This window comes from Corvus hawaiiensis, chromosome 10, assembly GCF_020740725.1.
Source record: "Corvus hawaiiensis isolate bCorHaw1 chromosome 10, bCorHaw1.pri.cur, whole genome shotgun sequence".
NCBI classification, from domain to species: domain Eukaryota; kingdom Metazoa; phylum Chordata; class Aves; order Passeriformes; family Corvidae; genus Corvus; species Corvus hawaiiensis.
This window is the reverse complement of record NC_063222.1, coordinates 18,717,919-18,737,364: the sequence shown is the minus strand read 5'-3', so window position 1 is coordinate 18,737,364 and position 19,446 is coordinate 18,717,919. Positions and strand designations below refer to the sequence as shown.

Here is a 19,446-nt window from a genome sequence, read left to right as displayed (position 1 = left end):
TAGGGAAAACATTTAAATTGACATGGATCATTTACTCTCCAGTGCATCTTTCCCTCACATCAAATTCTTTTAAAATCTCAGAGTATTTAAAACTCTTTTCTAACACATCTATACAAAACCAAATGTAGTTAGAGACACTGTGGCAGACACAGATCTTCCTTAGGCCAAGAGCAGAAGAGTAATCGTTGAAAATCAAGTGCATACTCACAAGCTCTGTCAGCTGTCTGAGCCGTCCAATTTCTTCAGGTATTGAAACCAATTTATTATTACTTGCTATCAAAACTTTTAGTGGTAGACTACAGAGGTGTACTGGCAATATTGAAAGCTGGTTTCGACTTTTGGACAGAAAGAAAACAAAATAATCAGAACTCTAATGAGAAATATTCATGCAATGAAAGACACATACAAAAAGCACACTCCCTTTAGATGATCAAATCAGTTTTTATGTGATTACTACAGAAGTAGTTCCATGAGGCTGTTCTTCATTACTTGCTTTATCTAGTTATGTGTGAACAAACTCTGGATATCAAGTTTCAAGGCTGATCAGATGCTTTTGAACTCAGTGAGGAGGAATGTGACATTTTTGTGCCCTTTCAGGTGCCTCTGATAACTGGCTATGCTCTGTCACAAAAGAGTATGTTTGGGCTGAGTGCAACAGCTTTTCTCATGGGCAGCACTGCAGGTCAGCACACATGAAATGCCACAGAGAAAGTAATGAGACACTGAATATTTAAAGTGTATTTCTGATTAAGTAAGGATAATAACGGTACTGCACTTACTAGAGATACAGCATTAGGAAATCCGTATCTGATTCGTATCCTATTGGTACAATTTTCACATCAATAGAAAAAAGAAAGAAATATACTTTTGTCAATTTAGTGTGCTTATAACACCAGAAAGAAATAGCCTGAGACTTTTTTATTAGTATCTCTGCCAATTTCTGAAGAGAAACCTTCCACATCTTCTAAAAGACTCTCTACAAATGGAAGATGCTGTGCACATCTGGATTTCATCAACAGGCCAAGTTGCAGCAACTTGCTTTTAATCCCGGCAGGGAAGTCATAATGCTTGAGAAAGATCTTCCAAAGCCATCAGTACAGTGAAGGCAAAGGGATATTGTACAAGCCTTATTATATATAAGGTTATATATATATATATGGTTATATAACCCATGCATTTAGCTGCTGAGAGCGGCATTGAAAAGAGACTATGCAAAAGCTCTACCATCTCTTTTAAGTCTGCATGGTGGTATTTCACATGGAAACTACTGGAATTTATTTATTCTTTCAAGCTGGAACTAGCTTTCTTCTTCATGCTCCTCTTCTACAAGCTGCTGCTTAATCCTTATGTTCCCTGATCCACCTAAGTGCATAAGACTCATTCAGGTTGCTTTGATCCAATGACATGTAACATAATAACTTAGCATTATTATGGATGCACCAAAATGTATAAACCTAGACTACTCATACTAAAGCAAAATTTGTAAGACATCTGTTACCTGATATTTAAAAATGTTAAAGATTGTAAGTTCAAAACAGCCTCTGGGATATACCGAATGCAGTTCTGGTACAAATTAAGAGTCTCGAGGGAGACAAAGTGGCAGGCTTCTGCTGGAAGCTCCGACAATCTGTTCCGTGACAAGTCTGAAAGGAGGGAAAACAGAAAGATTCAGTAAAGCTGCCTTAGAACTTCACAAGGGTCCTTGCTTGGCAAGAGGCAGAAGTTTAACCACAACACCTACCAAACGTTTATATTTGAAGAATCAGTATTTTTCCTTAGACAATTCCAATTACCAGTCTATAGGCATAAAATATCCATGAGCATTATCCTCCTTCACAAGCTGCACTGTGATAAATAATGCAGTTGCAAAGGGCTATTTTTTCTTTAAAGGTCAAGGAAAGCTGCTGCTTATAAATGCCAAAGGGCAGTTCTAACAGGCACACACCTACAGTCCCCACTTCCTCACACACCCAGCTCTGAGTTCTGATAGAAGCATGACCCAACCTCCAGGTATGACAGAAGATCACTACAGCAGGGCCTATGACGGATATAAGTTCAGCAGATGTTGCAGGGTGCACACAGGTAAGAAAGCATGAAAGTCATGGAAACTTCTAATCCAGCAATACAAAAAGTTAATGGGGAACATAATGAAGCCCCTTGTCTGCTCACCAACAAAAATTTAAAAAAAAAAAAGAAATCAATTAAAAATTAATCCCCCCCATACACACACACCAAGTGCTTCTTTCCAGCTCGTATCAGGCTCAAACATGACCTCAGCTTCAACTTGTCCAAACTTGATTTTGAAAAAACAACTCTTTTAAATGCGTGTTTCCGACAGCTCTAACAGTGGGAGTTAAAAGTACAAAATGATAAAAGTCAGCTATAAGTTCACATTTCACATCCAGAATTGTTTTATTATTTTATAACACAAAGCAGTTTGAGATCTTTGCTCTACTTTTCTGTTTTTTGTGAAAAAGAGAACATTTTTCCCTTCCCCCCCCCTTTTCTTCCAAGAGTGAAGAAAAACCTGCACTTACAGATTGCTAAAGACAGGCTCTATAAACATCCTGATCTTACCATTTGCTAATCCAGATAAAAGCATCAATGCAAAGAAAGATCATTTTGATAGATCCTGCTTCCTGCTACTGCCAAAGCAGTTTTCCTACCTCTATAGCTCGTCCTGGGTGCTTTGCATTGCCAGAGTGTGTGAGAGAAACTGATCAGAAATACAGAGGTTTTTCTGATCACCTCTCCCACAAACCCTATGCCAGCACCAGGAAAAAATGTTGGTGCAGGCAGCAGAATCCCTATTTTAGTGGCAGGGAATATTTTTGACATTTTAAAGCACTCACTGAACTCCAGCTTAAGTGGAAGCAGCAAATTAATTGGACTGATCAGAACCTGCTTAAGAATCTGTAGGTAGCAAAGGAGTCAATAAAGTAATTGTATATATCCTGCAGGAACACAGCATACACTTCCAAGAATTTATGCAATGCATACTTATTTTGTACTAGCCATCTTCCCAGAGTGCACTATTATGTCCTAGGGTTCCTTCTGTTTTACTTCCCTAGCTTAATTCTAATTAACAGTTTAGTGAAAATGACAGCACACTGCAGCCCTCCCCTCTTCCAAGTTCTAGAGCTGCAGCAGATTTAAGCAGAGTTTTAGTGCTGCGCTACAATGTGCTGTACAAAATTGCAACATTCCTACTGGGATCTCTCTGTGTGCCAACATTGTTGTAACAGGAGAGATTTTCAAACAAACATACTGTCCCAACAGAAGTCATGTATCCTGAAAAATTTCTACTAGAGTTCAGCTAACCACAGTGCTTTCAATCATTGGAATTATCTGCAATCCACACAATTTGCTATGAGGTTTCACAATACAATTGTATGTTACCATGCAAGAAAGAGAGAATACAAATTATTTCAGAGAAGACAAGAAACAAGCAAGAGCAATTTAGAAAAAAATACTTGTTTTCCACACTGACTAGACATTTAGCCACCTATTTAAAGAATTATTACAACACTGGTTTACATGTAAGGTGTAAAAGTTTCTGAATTCCACCACTTCTCTCGCAACATACAAACATCCTTCAGCTCACAACTTTATCCCTCCTTCTCACAGCTGTGCTGGCAAAGGCAGTTTGAATTCTACCCATTTAAACAGAGAAACAGGCTTCCCAAATAGTGAGCCCTTTTTCTGGCAGAAAAGTGGAAAACAAAAGTTTTGTTCAATTCTGTTTTGGAAAGCGTTTAACCACAAACATGAGAATTCTCACTCTCTTTTTGTTTCACTTTACCTTACCAAAGAACATTTAAAACCTATTTTTTACACATTGTGCAGACTGTTAGGCATGAATTAGTCAAGAACTTCACATATTCTGAGCTATGATTTAGTATTGCTACAGAAATAACTCCCTGCAAAAATAACATTAGGTAAAAAGAAATGAAAAGACACTTTTTTAAGCAACAAATGAGCACAGACTGTGACAGAAAAGAGACACCAAAGCTGGTTAGCACCAATGAATAAGTTTTTCCACACTTCTCTCAATCTACAATGATTTTTAAAACTTGGCATTCCTATTTAGCAGTAGACATTCAGTAGGAAACATTAAATTGGAGCTGAATTTTGATGCTGCAGTATAGTCTCTTAAATAATTCAAAATGGGTCTAACCAGTTACAAGTTTGGTTAATAAGTTAAGAGCATTTTTTATTCACGATGACCATGAGAATGCTGTTTTATACAGAGCATTTGTGATTTGTTGTGTCCAAATGGGGAGCCAAAAGGAAGGGTTGGCCAGGACCATAAAAACAGGCAAGCACTAGGAAACGAACCACCAAGCTAAAACAAGAGTTGAGAATTGAGTTGAGAATTAGACAGAAGCAACGTATGACAAAATACAGTGTGAATTTTCAATCTGCAAATTCAAGAACTGCTTTTGGTTATTTGCAATCCTTGCCTTGTCCTCCCCAAACCTTCAATAAGTATTTAAATTTCTCGAAGTCCAGAACACAGCATCCCTAAGATTCAGGGACTTTTATTTATTTAGTCTTATTTCTCTGGAATCCTCTCCCAGGCCAGAACAGCAGACTTTAAATGGGACCAGAAATGGGGCAGAGAGTACAGCAGTCACTGCATGAAACAATTCCGCAATTCCATCTTCTTTGCCATCATCTTCCTCAAAACATCTGAATGAGAGGCATAGCTATAACAAAACCAGAAGACAACAAAAGCATTCTGGTGATTGGTTATATATTCACGCATTTGCTGCCCAGCAGCACAGCACTAACTGGTGTTTTTTCAAAGGAGAAAGTAGAAGTGAGGTTAAAAAAAAAAAAAAAAAGGTATTTTCTTTAAAATACTGTCAATTAAGACTTGTTTTGGTCATATTCTTCTGCTACTGTATGCATGAAATAACTTCAGCAACCAGAAAATAAAAAGGTATTACAGTACAAATTATTGTGTAAACTTAAATTTCTGCAAAGATTTCTATTTCTCACAGAAAATAACAGATGATGTAGTGAGGTATTATTTGAATTTTCATATTTTTTAACAAGCAAGAAGTAATTGGTGCGAAGCAAGTTATTTTCTTTAACATGCAGGTGCACACTCTTGCTGCTTCTCATACCTTAAACTGCAAAAACCAAATTACTAATTCCCCCCTAAAAGCACAAATACTGAATTTCATTATGAATAATAATATGAATGAAATACAGCTGTTATAATTAGAACTAGGATTGACTCGTTTGTGTCCACATTTCATAGGTTAAAATCATTGTTACCAGAAATCTTCTTTAAAAAAAAAAGGTTCTCCTAGTTTACTAAAAATGGATGTGTTTCCTTGAAGGCAAGATCATGTGGAATTTTGGCAAAGGAGAAGCATTCTTTTGAACTAAGCTCTTTGTGAAAGATATAAAAGCCAACAGTAGAAATACAAAATGAAATCTCAGAGCAAAGTCAGATCACTGACCTTTTCCATCTTAATTGGGATTCTGTGGAGAAAGCCAGCAAATCCAATGTTAAAAGTGACTAGAGATACACTATGCTTCAAATTGCATCATTTGGCATGAAATGCAAACTCTTCCTGCTCAAAGAAGAATGTTCCTCTAACATCAAACAAACATTAGCAGGGCTGTATTCACACATTTTTAACTTTAGCTGCAACACAAATTTTGTTTCCAAAGAACCATCAGTGATGCATAAAGATGCACTCTGCAAGGTAGGGGGTACTCACTACATACACTACAAAGAGGGAGCTGCAGCTCAACTGTTGCTGGCACTCAGACCAGCTGGGGGGTGGTGAATTTCAGTTCATCACGAGATGCTAACGGGATCAGTCCACTAATCCTGCTGTGATGGGAATACGGCTTCTGCTGTCATTCCAATTAACTACGGCAAAGGCAGCCAGCTCTAGACCTGAGCTTCGATACACAATTTTATTGATAAAAATCTGCCTTTTGTCACCAGAGATCTGCATGTGTTCCCCACACACTGTAAATTTTTAATTTTTAAATTCTTTTTTAAAATTTAAACCAGCAAAGCCCAGATTTTTGGCTGTCTATTGAAAATTGAATGTCAGCAACCACCATAACATCTGCTGGCAACCCTGATGTAAGAGAAACTGTGACACTGTCAGCTGTGGGCTCCCACCCATGATGCAACATGGCTCCAGAAAAACCTCACTGCAGCTGTGTGATGTCGGCCACGAACGTGCTGCAGTGATGCAACAACCCTCGTATCTGTGAATTGATCTGAATCCCAATGGTGACACCGGTGGCTATAGACTGCCCTCAGCTAGGATGACTTCATTCATATAGCAAGCAAATGTTGTTTTCGCAAAAACTGTGAGGCAAGTGTTGTAGCTTGAAAGCACATTCGGTTTTCCTTTAATAACAGACAAATCTAAGACATATGAGCTTGCAGCTGACAGAGGAAAAGATATTTTCTTATGAATAATTAAAGAGGGCAATCAGTGACCAGGAGGCTGACAGCCATTATAGTGACAGAAGACAAAAGGCAACACCAACTGCTTTAGGAGGACAAGGTACATCTGTTCAAGAAGAAATACCAGAAATCTGGAACTGTGTAAACAGACTTTTTTTTTCCCCACATACACAAAGACCAGAAGCAAACTCCACAGTTTCACACTGATAACAACAAAACCACCATCACACTGAAGAATATCATTGAAGTAGGTGATGTAGTCTCGATGATACGGAAAGCAGCTCACCAGAACAGCTCATTTACAGCTACTGCTCCCTGGAAGGAGACTGCTTAGGCACCTCTCAGATAATGTCACTAAAACCGTCTTTTGAGGAACTTGATGCCATTTGATTGCTCAATTCTGACATTTAGAATCAACTCTATTAAAACAACAACATTTCCAAATGGATTTGAGGTGCACTGTTATACAAACCTCAGCTTCACCTTTAGCTTGTCACTCATTCTATTAGCCAAATAAAAGCATGTATATTTATCCTGGTTTTATGAATTGTTTTTTTTTCACTTCTCAAACACTTCAGAATTTGATAACATAAGAGCAACAACACTTGTGATTCTGCTGACTTTCAGGAAACAGTCCCATGAAGCTCCTAAGAGAAAATTAGAATAATGAAAGCATAGCCCCAAGCAGATGAGCTGCTGGTATTATGGTACTGACTTTTCTTGCACAAGGAAATCAAAAATCATCGTAAGAGAATACCTCTGTGATGGACTTCTGATGCTGTTGGTCCCTGTACTCAGTTACTAGGAGTGTTTTTCTTTCTAAACACTGAAAATGTTGGCATCCTTCAAGCTTCGTTTCACACCTGGACACAGGAAGGGTGACTTTACCTCTTCCTGCCTGCTGTGATACAAGACTACCACTTCTGCCATACCCTAATTTAAAACAAACCTCAAAAATGTCATCTCCTGACTCACCTTCCACCTGCCAGCCTTGTCAAACCTGAACTTTTCCCAATTATTTTCCCAGGCATCAAGATACCCTTCGTGCAAACCTATTAAGTTAAGGTGCTATTTACTGAATCAAAATGGATTTGTTCCTTCTGTGTTTTACCCAGGTAAACTGCCAAGGACAGCCCCACTGCCCAAGCCAGAATACCCACAAATCAGATGTACCAAAGGCTGTTTTCACCTGCATTATTTCTGTAGCCCGGTAATGAAATATAGAATTTCCAGTTTCAGTTTCCAGCATTTCATGAAGGAAGATTAGGTTCATACATGATCCATCCTTGATACACTTATCACATTTCAATTCTCAGCAGATCCATGCTTTCTATGCATGATCACATTCCTACTTAGCAGCAGCACCAGCAACACTAAACTACACTTTAACCATTTCCATGAACTAACAGTTTGTAACCAAGGATCTCCAACCTGCTGGTTTTGGCACCATGCAGAGGCTGTGATTTCTGCTGTTCCAGAAAACAAGGCAAAGGTTAGTGGTTTCTTCCAAATGTTCACTTGGTGGTGCTACATCTGGAATGCAGAGTGACCATCAAAACTTACTCCACCAACGTGAGAATGCATTGCATGACATGAAACACGAATGGAAGATTACACGTCACACTGAAATGGGCCCTCTGGATTCCCTGCACTGAGTGCTAAAGACAAGGTTTGTAGCTTTTAACCAAGGCTGCTTAACTGTCCTTTATAAAACCTGCTTCAAATTACTGCCAAATCATTGTCAAGTTTCACATGTGTGAATCAAAGTTTCACAGATGCTATTTCCTCTGGCTACATTTTTATTTTGGAACATTCAATACAAATAACGAAGCTTCTTGCCAAAGCTTTTAAAAAACAAGAAAACCCCTCACTTCTCTGAGTTCTCTCCCACAAATCCCTTGCTTGAAGCAATTTTAATGAAGTGAGAACTACGGCCAAAGCCTCTACCTTTTCTTTTCCTTCAACACCTATACTACCAGATGAAACCTGGCTGGCTTTTTTGTCTTCTAACTTAGGAACATTTTAAGAACAGTCACACAAGGGAGATTTGCACAATCTGGCTTCCAAGTTACTTGAACTACCCTAGGGTTTATTAGCAACTCTTTTCTGTTAAAACACATCACATGAAACAAAAAAAAAAAATTAAGGAAGTACAACTCTCTTACCTGGCCTAATCTCTGCAACATTCACCATTTGCTGGATAGAAAAATCGATAACACAAAGATCTGTAAGAACTTTAACTATACTGAATAAAAAACTCAATCATACCAATCCGGGATCAAAGAGGAAAACAGAAGATTCTAAACACCAACTCCCGTTCTCCTTCCCTTTTTTCTCTCCACATGATTTTAATGCATATTTGGTGCAGTTTAGCTTTCTCTTTTACACATGAAGGAAAACCTCACAGGTGCCACCATAAACTCCAGCTAAACACAAACGCGTATTTTACAGTCCTACCCTTAATGTAAGCTGGCGTATGACCACTGATAGGAAAGCACATTTCCAAGGAAAGCATGATGTCTCACTGGAGCAGAACCACCTGAGTACTGCAAGAAGATAAACATTCTTAGGAAAGTAAGAACTTGGACTACAATGCCACTTCCTCCACACAATGATTCCATTTTCCTTTTGCAAGGAAGAATATTCTTTATTAAAAACCAAAAACAAACAGTGTCAACTATAGAACACCATTATACAGTTGTTCTTGTGTGGTTACTGGAGAGCAAGGCAAGAGTGACAAGCTCCAGTCCCTGCAAGGAACCGGAAACTCTTCATATTCTACCAACTCCAGTTGCTTTTCCTCTGGTTAGCTCTAGAGCGGAAAAATCTGTAGCCTGAATGGATCAAACTGTTACGTCAACTATTATTTATTCATTATTCAGTGTAGACCCTGGCTTCACAGACAGCCACTCCAAGCCATGGAGCCATTCCTTACTGGCCACGTGTTACCATCCTCTCCCTTGCACCAGCACTCCCGACTGCGCAGCCACACTGCCAGTTGGATCTCGTTACTGAGAACAAATCCTGAAAAAAACCAAAGCCACAAATAATTTTCTGCCCTTCTGAGGCATGATCCAGTTCCTGCTGCAGTTGAGTAATCTCTAACATCAACAAAATGGAGAGGACGAGAATGTGTGGCTTTATGAGTACTGAAGAACAAGACCATGACTTTTGGCAGTAGCTGGGATTTGGACTATCTGGTTAATAACAACCATGAAACTGCATTTTTTTTTTTTGTTTTGTTTTTTTTTTTTTTTTTTTTGTTCCTTAACTCACAAACACTTCTAATAAAACAGGTCTTTTCAGAGTAGCAAATACAGGGTTGTGATCGGGGATTTATTCCCTAGTTTTGCTCATTATGGATACGTACCTCAGTACACAGCATGGTATGTCCTTGTGTGCACACCATGGTGTTTTAAGGATGGCACACAGTGGAGCAAGCACTTTGGGAGTGAGATGAAACCACTTTCAGATGAGCAGAGAGAGGAATTCAGAAGCTTTAAAAGGCAGGCAGAAGGAAGTCAGGTGACCTGCCAGCTGGGCCTTATGACTGGTCAGTAAACAACGGGACAGATTATGGAGAGAATACAAACTGCAACGCATGTACTGCTACAGCAGAGATGCTGCAAAGTGGAACTGTTTATCCATGTCTCAAAACAGGAATTAATTCTAACCCCTTCACATGGGGTTTGAGGTTAAAGAAGTTTTTACATGTGCTCTGCTTCCAACTTCCCATAGACACCCCCCCATCTTCTCTCTTCTAGCAATTTCATTCCCTTTCCTCACTAAACTTGGCACCCACCCAACAGCATAATCATGCTTCTCTTTCAAACAGCTCTAAAACTTCAAGCCAAACAAACTAAACTGAGTGAAAGTTGGAGAAGCAGTGTTGTAAAAGATCTATCACTGAGTAAATGAACTGGAGTCTCTAGCTCACCAAGGCTGTTTAAATCAGGGAAGCTCAGTTCCTCATTGTCCAGCTGCACTGCAGGCCCTTCTGCTTTTTTTTATGCAGAAAAACATACATAGACACAGTATTTATCTCCAAGGAAAGCAGCCTTTGGACTACAGCTACAAAGCTGGTAAAGCAGCATACACCCCTTCATTGATAAAACTGGTTTAAAAGAAGCTGTTTGGGTTTGACCCAAACCTACTCCTTGCTGATTTAAAACTAAAAGAGAAGAAAAAAGGTCAAATCATAGCATGAAACCCTCATGTTTAGCCTTTTATGCAGTGTAACAAAGACCGTTTAAATGATATCTGAAAGCCTTGGAGATTCCCACCCTCTGGGATATGACTTTACTGGTTTAAAATTACCCCCTCTCTCGGGTCCTCCCTACCAGCCCTTTGCTGTAAGCTACTGATTCTGCACTGCTTGTGTGAGCATTTCCCAATTCACATCAGGCAGAAAAACCGTCAAGTTAGCTCACATGATTTTTGAAGTTGTTTAAACTACTCTAGCAAATTTTGCCTGAAGCTAACTTGGGGAGGACTTACGTGAACTGTCTCTCTAGTGGATATATGAGGGCAGTGACTTCCTTTGGCAGCACAACTTCCTTTAATTAGCTGTTATCAGCACATTGACAAACAAGTTGAAGTCTTGGCTTAACAAAGAGTTGAGAAAAGGAGGAGAAGTAAGAAAACAACGTCTGAAAGACAATCTTTCATCAAGATTTTCTAAGCAGACATTACTTTGAATTGAATCAGATCAAAGTCTTCATTACTTAAGCATTCCATTTTCTTGTAGCATTATGCAACCATCTTGGCTAAAACAAAGGAGACTAAGCTCGTTTTGTAAATGTCTCACTGCAACACCATCACTTAGAATCATTACATAGTTGAGATTTGCAGCTTTGATTCCCAGCATACACAAAACAAAATTTACCTCTTCTGTATTTCTTCATCATCTATTTTTATCTAAGACATCTGCTTTTCTCAGTTCTCACACTCAGGACCATGGAGAATAAATACCAGTGTATACACACACTCCCACCAAAAACATCAACATACCTCCCTTCTAAGGACTCTCCCAATCACAAAACAATTCCTCATTTTCTTTGACATCTCTTCACTTCCCCATGAATACTTCAAGACAACTGATGGCTCAAGACTTGAGTATAACTTGTCATGTTTACAGGGGCAGAACTAACCTGGCTGTCAGTTTATACCTTACAGCAACTTGTTCTTAGTGATCTGGTAGTGCAGAGGGGAGCTCAGCTGCTGTGCAGAAATAGGAATGAATGTGGCAAAGGGCTGCAAAAAAGTTCAGCTGAAGACATTCTTTCACAGGCTAAAGTCGGAATACTGAGTTTGAAAGTCAAGCCACTTAATACATATTTTTTATCTTGTTTTTAATTAAAAGCTTGCTAATGTTGTTATGGTTGTCCTCACATCATGGTGAGTTGTATTCAAAAGTGTATTTCAGTACAGGACACAGTACAAGCTGCCACCTCCAGAGCAAGGGCTGAGCCAGTGGAACAGGGAGATGTCTGCTCTTGGCAAGAGGAGAGAAGACTCTGTGTTCTATGGGGCAACTTTTCATTTCCTTACTTCTGCAAGTTAGAAGTACCATATTTTTCTCATGGTCCAGAAACTGGTCAGTAAGCACTCAGAGGGTTCAAGGTCTTCACACACATTATCACCTCCTCAAACCCATTTCTCTCTCTTTTCCAATTTTACATGGAAAACGTGAGCGCACAGTATGTATGAAAGGCAATGCACAGAAGCAGATACGAAAAATAGAAAAGACTCCTGCCAAGAAATTATGCTGCACACACAGCTTCTCACAAAAAAGACAGGAAATCAAGAATATGATAAATATTGGTTCCTCCACTCCATGATAAGACCCTCAGATACTATGCTAGATACCATAGTCTGTAGTTTAAAATCCATAACCTACCTTCAGTTATTCATAAAAGGGAGGGGAAGGAAGGGTCAGATAACCAGGACAAAGCAATACCACAGGTTAATATAAAACCTAATGCAGAGAGTATACAGTCCTAGGCAATGACACTGCTGACAGAAGAGTGTCAAGGACTTCTAGGTAGGACAGAGCCAGGCTAGGAAAACCCTGCAAGGCAGCACAATGCCTTTTGAATACATTTACACTGTCCAAGGTGGTCCTTCCACACCCATCTTAGGCATCTCAAACGACCCTCAACAATCTGATCTTGGCTATCAGAGTCACACCTGAAGAGATCATGAGTGAGGAAGATTGTGTGGTACTGTCACTTTGCTGGATGTTCTGCCCTGGCTTTCACTTCAATCAGTAAAATATCTCTCATATTCAGCAATTCCAATGGCTTTGTGAGTAAACTGTAACTTGGGGAAAGAGAACATGGCATGGAATAAAAGCAGGAGGAATGTGTCAGTCAGGAGGGCTGGAAACATCAAATGCAACTAACAAAGACTTCTTATTTCCACCATTCATCTATTTATTTTACTAAAAGCTTCACTTCACCTTAATACTGGACATACAAATCTCCATCTACAAGCATTTTCACATATGTCAGCCAATATATCAGCTGCTATTTACCTACTGTGAACATTATTTCTGCATATTCCCCCTATATATTTCACCAATCAGTTCAAAATGTATTACTATAGCCATTTTTTTCCACAAACTATTTAAATAGAATGCTAGAATAAACTCTGCAATGGATGGACAGACAATAAAAAAAATGCTAGCTGTGAATATATTTCAAAATGTCTTAAGGGAATAGTTAGAAACAAACCAGCACAAACCAGAACTGAAAATTCAAAGGTCCTAAAAAATAAAGTGAGTAATGTCACATAAAAAGGCCAATTACTTTCAGAGAAAGGCAAGCATTTCTATAAAATTTTATGCCTGTTATTACTGCATTTCTCTGACATTCTTAATAGAGTGCCTCTGTATTTATGGCACTCAGATACAGCTTCATCAGACTGCACAGTCAAGTCACCAAATATGTCTCATACCACTGCAGACACTGATCTGTCTTCTGCAGAACTGTATTTTACTAAGGAGAAAAGTCAATAAAGTCCAACAGTCAAAAGTCCTATGTTCTTTTAATGGCTCCTTGAGGCCATCTCTCATGCTGACATCATCCCTAACAAAAAAAAGCCTGTTACACTTTACATAAGCAGTGTTTCAATTTCAATAGGACAATTATTGCCAGAGTTCCAGAAAGAGAGCTGGAGTCTTACAAAGTCATCTGTGCAGTACATGCCATTTTAGTGTCAAGAAATAAAACAACAGTATAGGATATGCATGGAAAATATCCCAAATCAAACAGAGGGAACAGCCAAACGAGGAGATAAATGGCAGCAATTGCCAAAACACATGTTTAAAATACGAAATAAATTTTGAATCTGGAAACCATAAAAGTCACCTTCAGTCAAAAACACACCATGCAGATGTTACCAGGGATCAAGGGCTACAGAACTGGCGGTCACCATTTCATACATCTTTGCTTTCTTAAAAAAAAAAGCTAAGCTTGTTAAAAACTAGTAGCTAGGCTATCAAAATAATTGTTACATTCTCAAATTAGTATTTGAGGTAAATTGTATGCACATCTTTTCACAAAATAAAATTAACATTATTAATGCTGGAAAGCAAACACATAAAACAAAATCCAAACTCATCTGACCACAAATGAAATTTTATTTTCAAATCCAAACCAAACTGATTCCTCTTCAGGGAAATACTTAAGTTGAGGTTTAACAGTAAACACTGCTCTTAAGAAGCCATGATGACAATTAATCTCAAACTGCAGTAGTCACTTTGAAAAATTTTGGCTGGTTGGCTCTATCCCTCCAGCTCCTTCAGTAAAACAGTTTTCTGCATGTGACAACTTTTATCTATACCAGCTCAGTACAAACTGAGCAAAATGAAAGCTTTTTGCCTTGCTAGGAGAATTCTTGACAAACACTGAGCCACAGAAGAGAAGCTGTGCAGCAACTGCCCACACTGCACAACAACGATGAGAATTCCTCTTCCTGAGATCTCTATTATTCCATTTCATAATGACTATTTTGACTGCTGGTATTTTTAGCTCCACACGTATATAAAACTGTAATTTAAAAAGTGTTCATTTGCAAGCATGTAAGAATTGCAAGTGGAAAAATCTCCAAGTTACAGAGAAACTGCTAACACAGGGCCACAGGCACGACACTCGAGATGTGTGAGAGCATTCACTGCTCCTCGGCAACACGACACTGCCTTCTGCCCGCTGCTCCTGAAATACTTGACTGAGTTCCAGCAGAGCAGGATTTCATTTTCCAAGACTGCTTCACGAAGTTAGCAGTGAGGGGAAGCGTGCAGTAAATGAACTCATCCCCCCAGCCGCCTAGATAAAGTTCCTTCAGGTACAAAAGGAATTACCCAACTAAAAAAAAAATCGGCTTTTAAAACCATAATTTTAAAGCAAAAGACGTAAAAAAAGCTGAAAATGGAGCTAAAATTATCACCAGATAAGGCCACATGCAAACCTCTAGATCCATCTATTATTTTCTCCTATCAAAAATCATGTGTACTGTTAAAACATACATTTGATATTTATTCAATCCACTTACCTTTCCCAAAACCTCACTAGGATAACAGGCTTGGGTACAAAGAGAGTCAACAGCCTTCAACTCGGGTGAACAGGAGGTAAATTAATATTCAGAGACTGCAAAAAAATCCCAAAGAAATCTAACCCCAAACAACAGAAAATAGTCCCAATGCAAAAATAACTGCCTGGATTTTAGTCAATAGATTTAATGGAAATAATTCAACTTTAACAAATTCCTTAAGTCTGCACAGGGTGTGGGGAGATAAGAGAGAAGGGTTTTGATGCAGCAAGGGTACTGGAAAACTTCAGAATCTTGAAATTACAGATTTGATATTCACTGAACAGCAAATAAGGCAATGAACCACACACAGCAGACTGGAAGGGCTGGTTATACACTGAAAATAATTGGCCCTGATATGCAATATCATAAAAATGGCACAATATTAAAAGATTAATTTAACTTCAGTATAAATATGGAAGTGATCAGCAAAAAAAAAGAAATAAGGGTAGGAAAATGCGAGTCAAGGAGGATATTTGAAGTTATATAAAAAAAAAAAAAATATGATAAAGCACTAACAGTAGTGGCAGTACAGAGTATTTCTCTTGCCCTGAAAGTAAGATTGCGTTCATTACTGTAAGCACAATATGATGAACAAAATCTATCCTGAGATCAGCAGAGGCACAGAAATGCATCTCTGCTTCTAACAGAAGTAAAATAAAACTCCCCGGCCACTGTAAATAAAGAATGAGAAACCTGTGAAAAATCTTACCACAAACTCCATTTGGAAATAAAACTATTTTAGTTTGTATTTCACCTGATAGTGTTTAACAAACAAGAATTTTTTATTTAAACAGCACCTACAGCCAAGGAAGAAACAACTGTTGTAACTATGACAAGAAATACTAAGTAATAGAAACAAAGAGTACTGCATTTCACTGACTCCAGTGATAGCAAGAGTGGCAGGATCATAAGACAAGTCGCCATAAACTGACAAAAAAATTGGTAATGGAAGTTTGCCACTGGAGTTTGACATCACCTGAAAAAATTAATACCAGTATTACACCAGGAATGACTCTTCTGCACAACATGCAATTTTACGGTATTATGTAATGTAGTCACATAGCTTCTAATCACCTGGCATGGAAATAAAACACAAAGGCATATGAAAAAACCTGTTTCAATGAATTCACTTACATGCATCATAAAAGTTGAAATGAGATTAAAAAACAGTCCGCCACATAAGATGGATGGCTTATAATTTCTTTTTTCCTCCTCTTTTCATGAAGCACGAACTGAGCTTTCCAGCTTTAAAATTATATGCTTTTGCCTGAGAAGTAAAACAATACACCGAACAAGTTCTCTAAATGTTTCTGACATAAGGATGTGTCGTGGTACACACAGGAAGGAAGCAGAATGTACCACACAAAATAGGGAAAGCAAGATACAAAGACATGGGAAATGCAGTGATAGGAGGATTTCTTCATGGTCCAAACCAGGATGGAAATAGAACAGGCAAATCTAAAAAGCATACTATAAGAATGAACACACTCTCTTCTAATATGATTAAAAACCAGACATCGGTGTTCAGCAGATCGAAACGCCTCCAGCTGAGGAAAACAGAAGTATAAAGTGCTTCTCCAAGAGTGAAGTGGCAGCCAGCCCACAGACTGGAGAACAGAAAATCTCACAGTTCTACTCACGTCTTTTTGTTTGTTTGCTCTCATTATTGCTAACACTTGTCAGGTACCAGAGACATTTCTCATCACTGCACTGAGAAAGCCCCAGGGACATGTGCTGTAGACATTCATTAGAAGAGGAAACCCCTTGCCCAAAACAGAGGGAACAACACCTCATTTGAGTTATCCCAGAATCTGCTCATATAGCTTACAACGCATGCTTCTAAAACCCCTCGTATTTCTATTTATAACATTTTCAGCATGGTCAAGAATTGAAAAGAACTGTATCATATGGCAAGGATACAGTTAAAGTTAGTTAAAAAAAAAAAATCACATTTCTGTCTGAAAATCTAATTAGACAAACAATAACAGGCATTATTAAAACTGTTAAAAGTTTTTATTCCGTTTATATACTGCAAATCTGGCAGTACTGCAGCAACACCTGCATTATTGATGAAAATCCGTATTTTTGCCTTTTGTTTTATGCATCCAAAGAGGAAAAACGTGTTTTGAGTATGAACTGAGTAATATTTTAATTTTATTTATATGTGAAAAGCTACTTAAGCGGTCTAGTTTCAAACTGATAACATGTTTTTCAAATGGAATTTCCACAGACTTATTTCTTAACTACTACAGGGCAATACAGGGGCTGTGAACAGAAACTGCAGTGCAGTAACATTGATAAAAGAACCTAACAGATGCATTTCTCATTTTACCGTATTTGTGAAAGCAGAGATGGCAGATGTTTAAAATATCACATCTGTATTACTCAGTTACATAATCCGCAGCCAAATCACGAGCACCAGAAATGGGGGGGGGGGGGGGGGGGGGGTGTGTGTGATTTCCTCCACCATGCTCAGAACACGCCAGTTCTGAGCTAATCACCAGTGAAGGTTTGATGACTGTTACCAATAGTGAAGCTCCTGGGATTTCCATACTAACTTTTAATGGTAATTATAACAATCTTCTGACACACAGCCATCCCTGAATGATGTGACACGATTTGCACCCAGGAGAACAGAGACATGAAATAAGTAATACCTGAATATTTGCAATAAGTTTACAACTCCAATGGCCAACCTGCAGTTTTAGCATAGATGGGTTCCAAAGATAATTTTTTTACCTTGCTAAGCACAAATCTCCCCACTCCTTTGCAAGCCAGCAGAATGAAAGGAAATAGCAGATATTTTATGGCTTATAACCACATTCAGTTGTGGCACTCTACAAAAACATTTATTTCACAGCTGAGCTTGCAGCCAATGTAATGACAAGCTCCTAATTGTCCTACTATAATTGTGCTCAGTGACTCTCTTAGTCCCTGAGAGAAGCATGACTGACACCAGCTCAAAGACCAGTAGAAGCCTTGTCTATGACTGAACTAAAGGGTAATATATATGACCCTAAGTAATAGTAATCATGAATTAAGCACGTTTAAACTATTAATTGCCTCATCAGCATCCCAAAATTAATGTTTTCCTTGGATTTAAAAGGAATTTCCTACCAAACGTTAAGACACCAGTCATTCCTCTTTTTATCATGCTAACAACTTGGATGAGAAGACTGGAGTTGGTGATGAGAGAGGCATTTGAGACCAAACAAGATTAACAAGAAAAGAAGAAAATGTTAAGACATGGAAGTTGGGATAAAGGAGATGAAAAAAAATGTAGGCAGAAGAAACAGAACTGAGATAACAAACACTGCTGGGAACAAGACACGTGACACAAACATAGGGAGGAACCCCAACCTGGTAGAGCATAATCACCTCCAGAACACCAAACACAGAACCCATGATCTGCTCAAACCATCACCTCTGCCCTCAAAATCTGTACAACTTGGAAGTACAGCATTCCACCCTACAAACAGGTTCCAGGGAATGACAACCTCCTGCTATCTTCCTAGCTCATATAAGAGAAACATAAAGGTTTGAACTGTCCTGATGAGCCACACAGATGCCAGCTTTATTCCACTTAACCATTCTAGAAAATTCAGACTGCATCTCTGACTAAAACTCAGCCTGAATTTAGAATTCAGCATCAGTAAAGCAACCTGGAAAAGACACTGATATTTTATACAGAGAAAACTCAGTTAAAAACTTATGTAACATTGCTAAATCAAGCACAAGGATGATATAGGCTATCATCAGAGATGCCCACAGAACTTTAATTGCTCGTTTCCTGTGCATATCTACTGTCCACATGTCTTTAATTAAAAACCACATACCACTTTTCATTCTTCTTCAAAATGTTTCTGTTCAACTAGATTTTTTTCAGACAAGATGAAATTACTGTAAAAATCAGGACTGACCACAGTCAAAGTCTTATAGAAGAGAGTGTTGTTGAAAAAAAATCATGAAAGAACCCAAGAGAATTACACAAAGAAAAAGGGATGGTTAACCTGAAAGGTAGTGAACACTGCTTTGGAAAAATAGATTGCATACTGTCAGTGCCATGTATTTCCTTCATAATACTAAGCAAATCTTCTAAACTAATCTTTCCAAAAAATAGTAATTAATCACATTTTTCTAGGTTTTGGGCTTGATTCCCAGTATTCCCGAGGAGTCACCAAGGCATCTGAAGTTATTAAAAGCTACATTTAAAAATAATGCCTGTAAGTTCAGGCATCAAGTATTTTAAATTTTGGTACCCCAAATCAGCAGATGCTTTTAAATCTTGTACCGAGCTTCAGATATATATAAAATGCAGAAACATTACCAGGCTTCACTGCACAGAGATTACATAAAAAATAGTGTTTGAAAACTTTTCAATAGTCTGGAGCACTACCCAAAAGCCC

The 19,446-nt window shown here is 38.4% G+C and overlaps 1 protein-coding gene across 15 annotated transcripts in view; it reads right to left on the bottom strand.

Annotated features, from left to right (window-relative positions):
• The window catches only part of LRCH3 (leucine rich repeats and calponin homology domain containing 3), a 62,774-nt gene that overhangs the window by 36,445 nt on the left and 6,883 nt on the right, over positions 1-19,446 (bottom strand). For all 15 annotated transcript variants that reach the window (XM_048315040.1, XM_048315053.1, XM_048315038.1 and 12 more), the window contains exons 2-3: positions 1,499-1,643; positions 209-335 (exon numbers count right to left, since the gene is read on the bottom strand). In XM_048315040.1, coding sequence (XP_048170997.1) covers positions 209-335; positions 1,499-1,643 — 272 coding nt within the window. The remainder of the gene's footprint in view (positions 1-208; positions 336-1,498; positions 1,644-19,446) is intronic.